Below are 9,199 nucleotides of genomic sequence, written 5' to 3' on the forward strand. Positions count from 1 at the left end.
CTTGTGCAGGTTTCCATCCAAGATGTCTCTTTACATTGCGGCATTCATCCTTCCCTCAATCCTCAGTCTCACAGTTCCTACTGCTGAAAAACATTTCCCACAGTTTGATGCTAGCACCACCACAATTCACTGTTGTGATGGTATTAGTCAAGTGATGAGCAGTGTCACCAACTATCTTTGTCTCACCAGACCACATAAGTGACTGAGTTCTTAATCACCCCCCCCCCCCCGACGTAGACACTCCTCCCCCAATTGCTCAGGCTATTGGGGTGGCCACCCCTACAGGAAAAGCCCTTGTGGTTCAGTCAATCTTCCATTTAGAGATGATGGAGGCCACTGTGCTCATTGGAACCTTTAAAGCAGCAGCTAATTTTCTTTACCCTGCCCCAGATTCGTGCCTCGAGACAATGCCTTTGACTTCATGCCTGGTTTGTGCTTGGGTGGACTCCCATTAAGCTGTAGGAACCTCTCATGGATGATCAATGGAAACATGATGCATTTGATCATTAAGATCTTTGGCAAAGGCTGTGAATACTTACACAAATCTGATTTCTTAATGCATTGAAAAGAAAAAAAATCTCAATGTGTTGTGTGGGTATTGCATTGTGGGATGTGGCAGCCATTTAGGCAGAAAATGTCTGACCAAATTATTCAACCGAAACAACCAGGTTGTTCGTAAACTGAGGTTCCACTGCAGATTTAATTTGACAGGTTGTATTGACTAAAATCAACATGATTTTGTTGATTTGATTTTTCCCAACTTTCTCACATCTTGGAGGGATCAAGGAAATTTGTGGTTTGTGCTGTGTCACACTTTTTCAGTTCATCTGACAGATGAAACGGTTCACTTTTCAGTGGATCTAAAATGAAAAGAAAAAAATAGAATGTTAGTAATAGAATAATTTCTTCTGCGTTATTGAATTGTTTCTGAAGCCCATTATACTTATATTACACTCATCAGTTTGCAACGATTTGTGTTTTTGTTTTTATTTTTTTTACACCTCTTGAAAAGTTACATTTTTTTTGGACCACTTAAAGTAGTAATGTTATATTTTATTTAAAATTGAAGACAAATTTGTTGGAAAATTACACTCACTGAATTTATCTGTGAACCGTAAATCAAATTAGACATGATCAGAAATGACAATTTGCTTTCACCTCTGTTCTCGGAACTCTTCCAAGCGAATGAGCCACTTTTCCCAAAACTCCATCATTAGCTCATGGTTCAGTTGGTGTGCATGAGCGGGTGAGCCATCCTTGTAAGCAACAACAATGAGGCCGTTCTCCACCTGCACAAACAAAGAGTGGCTGATGAGCTTTGGTCATCATGTGATTATCTACAGTCACTCGTATTAATAGAATAGAGTACCTGGTATTTGTATCTGCCGTCATTGTTCAGAGCTCCAGCGTAGGCCGCCACCTGAATTGGGTTGTCGTAGGTGTTGCTCAAAAACGGTTTGGGTTTTTCTGACGTCTTCCAGTCAATTATACACAGAACACCTCTAAAGACAAGATGATGTGAGTCAAGTGAACATAAACACAAATCCAGTGATACAATTCTCAACATACACTACATGAAGTCCCCCTTTTCGAGCTTATGAATGCCACGCAATTAACTACTTTGTGTGACACACAGCATGCTCAGTTACAGCCATACTGATTATGTTTTTCATTTGATTCTTTTTGTATTCATGGAGATTTTCATACAAATATTTACAATAATTCTGAATTTACGATTGCATTAGCGTAGGTTAGTGAAGGACTATGGTAGTGTTTTCCAACTTTTATGGAGCCAATACACAAATTTTACATCGGGAATATCTCACAGCACAACATGCCCCCACAAAATATGCATACATGATCATTCCAAGATATGTTGTGAATGAGCAAAATTCTGACTTAAGACTTGCTTAAACCAAGTATTGGGCACTCTTGCTTCACCCATAGTTCCTCAGATCGTAAAACCTTCTCCCAACAAGAGACCAAACTTTCCTGCTTTAAGTTGTTCATTTGTCATTCCCAGTAGTAGTTTACAAGTTGAGCACCCATGTAACGGTAAATTAGAACACTTCCAAGAACACACACGGAGCAGCCCAAAGATGTGGTGTCATCCCCCGGTGGTTCGGAGGGGAGGTTTTAAATGGTCCATTCTTCAAGGAGAGCTTAAGGTAATATTTACGAATATGTAATATGGCTCACAACCAACATTATGTTGTGTAGCTAACTAATGATAGCACCAATTTTTTGACATAAAGATACTAGTGTTCAGTCATTTCATGCTCTAAAACATCACTGCCTGACTTTGGTGAAGCCAGCGTGGGATCAATTCCTGCTCAGTGATGGCGTTGATATGTGCCCTGCGACTGACAGGGGCAACAAAGTTCAGGGTGTAGTCCACCTTTTGCCCGAAGCTAACTGGGATAGGGTCCAGCACTCACATGACCTTTTTGAGGATAAGTGGCTTGGAAAATGAATGGTTTGTTAGTGCAAATGCTTAAAATGGCAAGCAGGGGAGTTTGCTCAATGCTATCAGTGGACGCCAGGTGACTTCATGGGGTTCTCCTTCATATCTCACACAGCATAAAAGAGATATCACCTCCAAAAATCAAACATACTGGACTGAGGATTTTGGCACTTTAGGGCCAAATCATTGGTCGTGGATTATGTTGCACTACGATGAGTTTTGTGGTCCCAGACTAAATATGTTGGCCCGGGTTAAGGGAATCAGCGACGAGAGCAAGTCGAGCCAATAACAAACAACAAAAGATCAATAAAGTCTCGGACACAGACCTTGTGTCCCCATCCTGCCTCAAAGTCTGCGCAGACTAACTTACTCCTGTCTTCACAAAGATCTTTAACAGGTCTCCACAACTGTGTAAAGTACCAACATGCTTCAAACGCTCCACCATTATACTGGTCCCCAAAAAAGCAGGAGTCTCATCAGGTCCTAATGACTACAGGCCTCTTGACTTGACATCTGTGGTCATGAAGTCCTTTGAACGCCATGTGCTGGACCACCTCAAGAGCTTCACAGTTCCCCAACTGGACCCACTGCAGTTTGCATATTGAGTTAACAGGTCTGCAGATGATCCAGTCAACATGGGTCTGCACTTCATCCTTGTATATCTTGACAGTGGGGGTACCTATGAGAGACTCCTGTTAGTGGACTTCAGCTCTGCGTTTAACACCATCATCCCTGAACTGCCCTCCAAACTTCTCTAGCTAAGAGTCTAGCCTGCCATCTCCCGGTGGATCTACAACTTCCTGACGGGAAGACACAGCAGGTGAGGCTGGGGGACACCACCTTATCCAAACGCACTATCAGCACCGGGGCACCCCAAGGTTGTGTCCTCTACTTCTGCTCTTCTTGCTCTACACAAATGACTGCACCTCGTGGCATCCGACTGTCAAACTCCTCAAGTTCCCAGATGACACCACGGTCATCGGCCTCATCAAAGACTGTGACGAGTCAGCGAGTGGCGAGACTGGAACTTTGGTGTGGACAACACAACCTGGCGTTGAACTCTCTAAAGCAGGGGTGTCAAATATATAGCCCACGGGACAGAACCAGCCCGCAACGAGGTTCAATCTGGTCTCTGCCCCTCCCCTCCACCCTCATTAGCCAAAACGTCATTAACCAAATGGAGCAAAGTAGATATGGAGTGTAGAATTTTAATGGAAAATGGATCAGTTCCTATTTATTTATAGAAATCCACAGAAAACCATTGTGCTTGGTGTGTTTGCTACAAGTTTCGGTATTGAAGGAATATAATATTCAACGCCACTACGAGACTCTTCACAGCGAAAAATATGATGGATTGCAATAACAACTGAGAAGAGATAAGATCAACAAATTGCAAGCGGGTCTGAGGAAACGGCAGTCAACTTTCATCCAGAGCCGACAAGTCAATGAAGCAGCGGTAAATGCCAGCTACCCACCTGCTAGCAAAATAGCATTAGCTTCAAAGCCGTATACCTACTGTAACTTTATTAAATGATGCATGATGAAGGCGGCTGAACTTGTATGTCCTGAGAAGCGACAAGCTTTTGCCAATATTAGCCTGACGACAAATACTATAGCAGAGAGGATTTCGTACCTATCAGCAGATTTACACAGCCAATTGAGACAGAGTCAAGTCATTTATTGCATTTTCCATTGCAACTGACGAGAGCACTGACACAACAGACGTGACACAACTGGCCTTATTTATTCGTGGAGTTGATGAGAGATTGAGTGTTACTGAAGAGTTTCTTGAGTTGGTGCCAATGATGGACACCACAGCAGCAGAAGACATTTTCGGGTCTGTCGTTGCTGCACTGGTCAGAGGTGGAATGGTCGCGTGCTATCAGCCTGGTTATAGACGGCACCCCATCCATGGTAGGAAAGAAAGCCGGTGTTGCGACAAAGTTCAGGGAGAAAGTACAAGTCCTTAATGGAGGAGATCGTCAACTTAACTATAAAAAAAGTATGGTAAAATTCTACTGTTCATGCCACTCCATGAATTTTCAGTATGTCTTGTATGTGTGTTTCATGTATGAAGTTTACACATTTACAGGACATGTGAATACTTTTTTCTTTACACATTTAATTACACTCTCCTTAGTTTGTAAGATGTAGGCAAGGATTAAATTTAAATTTTATATGCACATGTGTAAATGCTTTAAAAATTCATTTATAGATCTCATTTAATCTTAAAGTACATTACTATATTTTTCAATACCAATGACTTGATAAAGTTTTGTGCCTTTGTACAATCAGTGGGATCAGTTGCAATGCATATTTGTGAATGATAAAAGTATATTGAACATTTGTCAAATAAAATCTGAGGTGTTTCATGAAATGTTTTGTAAAAAGAATGTTCATTAAATTTCAACATTTTCCTAATGTTCTTGTGCTTCTTTACACCAAAACAAAGGAGAGACATAATATTTTGGTTATTTATAGCAGAGTATGGTATCATTTTAATGGTTCGGCCCACTTGACATCTACCCAGGCCGTATATGGCCCACAATGTGAAATGAGTTTGATACCCCTGCTCTAAGATGATTGTGGACTTCAGGAGGCATCCTTCACCACAGCTGCCCTTGACTCTGTCCAACTGTCTTGTGTCAACCGTCAAGACCTTCAAGTTCTTGGGAATTACAATCTCAAAGGACCTGAAGTGGGGGACGAACATCAACTCCATCCTCAAAAAAGCCCAGCAAAGGATGTACTTCTTGCGGCTTCTGAGGAAGCACGGCCTGTCACAAGAGCTGCTGAGACAGTTTTATACAGCAGTTATCCAATCAGTACTGTGTATCTCCATCACAGTCTGGTTTGGGGCCGCCACAAAAAAGGACAAACTCAGACTGCAACGAACAATCAAAACCACTGAACGGATTGTCGGCACTACACTACCCACTATTGAGGACTTCCACGCAACTTGAACTAGGTCCTGAGCAGGCAGGATCCTTTCGGATCCTCCACATCCTGGCCACTAGCTCTTCCGGCTCCTTCCATCGGGAAAGAGCTACAGATCAATGAAAGTGAAAACTAGCATGCATTCGAACAGTTTTTAGCCCCTGGCAATTAAGTCATTAAATTCTTGATCAGCGAACCCTGTATTTTTCTGCCTTATGCCATGTTAGGACACTCACATCTTGCTGGTCTAATCAGTATTCGTCATATATTTTAATATTTTGTAGACCGCACGATTCGTCACTTTAAACTGCTCCCTTTGCACTGGTCTATAACTGGAACGGCGAATGGGTAAAGGCATTCTGTATAAGCTTAACACAATGCAGGACGTTAACACACTTATCTCTTATCTGTTCTAAACAAAGAAGATTTTACATTTTGCAGGACTTATAAGGAATAGTTGAAGAGTTTGTTTTCAAAACGCGACATAGGAATTTTTTTCAGATTTACGAAACTCGCGCCAAAATTATCCAGCTCCGAATGGTAGTTATCGGGATACTCTGATTTTTGTTGAAAGTGCGACAAATCGTTCTATATCAGCCAAGGAATATCGCGTTTTATTTCAAAATGCGACATATTGAGATCTTATTTAGAGCAAAATGCGACATAATTTCGTTCAATCAGCGTGCGCTGCTGAAGCAAGCAGCATCCAATCAGAATTCGTCTAGAGGGAAGTTCCGGTATCTTACACATCATCCAAAATGGCTGCGCCCCTGTTTGAGAGAGATGCTAATGCCGAGTTTGATTTTTATGTACGAGACACCGGAGAGAATGAAGCTGGGAAGGAAAAGAAACCCAGCGGAAACGGGGTCAGAAAAGAAGAAGCGCTTGCTATGATAGTAGACCCTATTTTTTCTCTTTGTGAAGTTGACCTATTGTTTCCTTTTTTATCACATTTGGATTTTCTTTTACATGAATTCTATTTTTAATAGAATCTACTGATGTGTGAATCAGTAATGTTTCTTTTCTACTTATGAATTGAAAGAAAATAAAGACTTTTGATCTTTGTAGATTGTTTTTGTTTACACTGAAAAATATCCAGTACAGTCAGTAGCAAACCTTTTCATTGTTTTGCCATGTGATACATTTTACTATGTTTTTTTATTTGGATCCTTGACATGCATTTTTGTCGATTTTATCTTTACAGTGTTTCTTGCTTTCAAGCTGAACTAAGTCTTGTATTTTGTTTATCAATGTTTAATAATATTGAATAAATGAATCAGTGATTGTGCTGGTTACTTGCAGGCTGTCCCATTGTGAGGGTGCTTTTCCTATTTAATTTTAATTCTTTATGAAATTATTGCAATGTAATACTTCAGTTCTCATCCAAGTACCATTGTATCTGAATGTAATAAACATACTGTTTTGTCTATGACTGCGTAATGCTTGAATAGTAATTTTGTTGTTCAAAATATTTCACCAACGATCATTAATGAATGAATAAATTTTTATAATTCTATGCAATCTTTTTTTTTTGCCATTTTTTATAAGGAAAGTTATCGGCTATGACTTAAGAAAAGTTGACATTAAAAGGAAATCAACACCCTTGGAGTAGACTCAATTTCTGTCTATGAGCATTATGAATACTGTTATTATTACTACAGACTTATATCCTATTCTGCAGTGTTCTTTCCCCCGACAGCGAGAGCTATAAATAAAATCAAAAGAAAGCAGACTCAATGAGTCAGATTTCAAACAGTGAATTTGTGAGTTTGAAACTGATTTCATTTTGGATATGTGTGTATGAGATCGACTACCTATTTTTTTTCTGCTGGTATCCCTCGCAACCCATATTAACCTTGGTAGACTGGTTTGAAGCAGTTTACTTTCTTAATGATCTCACATCAACTTATAAACGAAATTAATCAACTGAGTGACACAATGCCTGCAGATGTCGGATTGCAGAATCGCATACAGATACACAAAATTACAATGATGTAAACTCAGCCTTTCCAAGACCTCATACTGAACAAACAAACAGTTTCTAAATAACTGAAAAACACCTTTTTAAAAGAAATTCCCATTTTTTCATCTCCTTTTTCAACATCTGACATTAGTGAGCTAATTGTGAAAATTGTGACTGGTGACTGACCCTTATTTCTGATACCTAACTCTCTAAATGTGGTGGTCATGGTCTTAAATATGATTTTAAAATGCTTGAAATGTTGAAAGGCAAATAGTTTTCATGATTGCCTATCAAAAGCAACTGATTTTTTAAAAAAATACAGCTGCTCCTGAAGGTCGAAATTTGTATGTCTCACTTTGCCAAGAATAGAATGTTTGGATATGTCTCATTTTGGAGAAAAAATAAAATTTGTCATCAAAAAAACTCGGTGAATATTAAAGCCAATATTTTTTTGTAGTATGGTGTTTAGTTACTTTTTAGCATCTCTTTCCATCCCTCAATAATTAGAAACATAAATTGAGTTTATTGTTTTCACTTCAATACCAAGCCCTTTTCTCAAAATGAAAAAAACGGATATGTCTCATTTTGAAAACAAACTCTTCAGTTCCTATAAACAGAAATCTTTCTTGTTCTTTGTTCTTGTTGTTATGTTGTTCTGTGTTCTGAATGTCATACCAGGGCAGCACCGATTGCCGGAGGAAAAACTCCTTGTGTGTTTTTACACACTTGGTCAATAAAGGTGATTCTGATTCTAACGGAACTAAAATCTTGTTATAACAATATATGGTCAAGTTTGCATGTTGCATTCATGTTGAGTATTATACTTGCCTGTAGCGGGCCACACAGTCCACAATGCCCAAATAGTTGAGCGTGTCATGCCGCACACTACTCTCAATAGCTCTTGCAGAGCTTACATCGTCCAGAATGTAAGCGACGCTCTTCATGTATCCAAGTACATCAGGTGCATGCTGATCGTCTTCCCTTGTTGTACCTGACATCAGAACGTCCTCCAGTGCCGAATGGAAAAGTTTCCCTTGCCTAAACAAATCTGGTGATGATGAAATATAATTCAATAAAGCATATTAACCTGTGGAATGTTACAAGACCTACTTTTGGTGTAGTCTTTGAAACCGTCCTCCCCCAGTTCGGCAACCATCTTCCTCTTCCATCTCTCCAGAAAAAAGAGCTGCTCTGGTGAAAGTGTCGCCTGAAGAATCCTGGTCACACTCGGTAAGGACGACCGACCTTGGTCCCGGTTCAATGCAATCTGGACTGGAGGTGCTGAATCACTATCCTCCGTTTCTGGAGTGTCCTCGGAATGTGAGAAGGGATGCATTACTTTGGGCAGCTTCGTCACTTCCCTTGACGTAGTCTGAACTTTAATAACTGGTCCAAACACGTGCTCATCCTCAGCTTGAATGGTCTCGGGCGTTTGCGAACTGGCCCTAGAAGACGTGACAGACTTGACAAGAGACGAATAGCGCTCACTGTCCACTGAGTTGTACGGACTCGCCCCCCTGCGGGAACTGGAGCGATGACAGGCTAAGAAAAAACCGAAAGTGAGGGAAGTGTACCGAAGTATCCGAAAACCTCCAGCGAATGGCGCACATTTAAAGATAAACATGATGCAAGAGATAGCTTTTTTATGCTCACTCCACCTACAGGTTTTAAATACAGACTTAAAACTTGCCTTAGACAGGTAAAAGTAGCCCCAACATGTTGTTAATAACGCGGAATCTTCATAGTCAATGCAACTGTCTTCTTCTTCAAACGTTAGTTTGGCAAGTAACGGTTTTGCACATCTCTGCCATCATCTGGTAGGGGATTGCACGACC

At 40.4% G+C, this 9,199-nt stretch overlaps 1 protein-coding gene across 4 annotated transcripts; it reads right to left on the minus strand.

Moving 5' to 3' along the window:
- Window positions 1-681: 681 nt before the first annotated feature.
- mgme1 (mitochondrial genome maintenance exonuclease 1) lies at window positions 682-9,187 on the minus strand. 4 transcript variants are annotated; one of them, XM_061836307.1, is made up of 5 exons: window positions 8,475-9,181; window positions 8,193-8,412; window positions 1,370-1,502; window positions 1,159-1,289; window positions 682-860 (listed from the first exon to the last, which is right to left on the minus strand). In XM_061836307.1, the coding sequence occupies exons 1-5, from the start codon at window positions 8,986-8,988 to the stop codon at window positions 845-847; spliced, it is 1,014 nt and encodes a 337-aa protein (XP_061692291.1). In that variant the 5' UTR covers window positions 8,989-9,181; the 3' UTR covers window positions 682-844. The 4 variants fall into 4 exon arrangements, with proteins under 4 accessions (XP_061692291.1, XP_061692292.1, XP_061692290.1 ...); XM_061836306.1 differs by lacking the exons at window positions 682-860; window positions 1,159-1,289; window positions 1,370-1,502 and adding an exon at window positions 4,361-5,253 and having other exon boundaries at window positions 8,475-8,809; window positions 9,055-9,186; XM_061836308.1 differs by lacking the exons at window positions 682-860; window positions 1,159-1,289; window positions 1,370-1,502 and adding an exon at window positions 4,190-4,351.
- Between the last annotated feature and the right edge of the window lie 12 nt (window positions 9,188-9,199).

The sequence above is a fragment of the Syngnathoides biaculeatus genome, chromosome 12 (assembly GCF_019802595.1).
Source record: "Syngnathoides biaculeatus isolate LvHL_M chromosome 12, ASM1980259v1, whole genome shotgun sequence".
In the NCBI taxonomy this organism is placed as follows: Eukaryota; Metazoa; Chordata; class Actinopteri; order Syngnathiformes; family Syngnathidae; genus Syngnathoides; species Syngnathoides biaculeatus.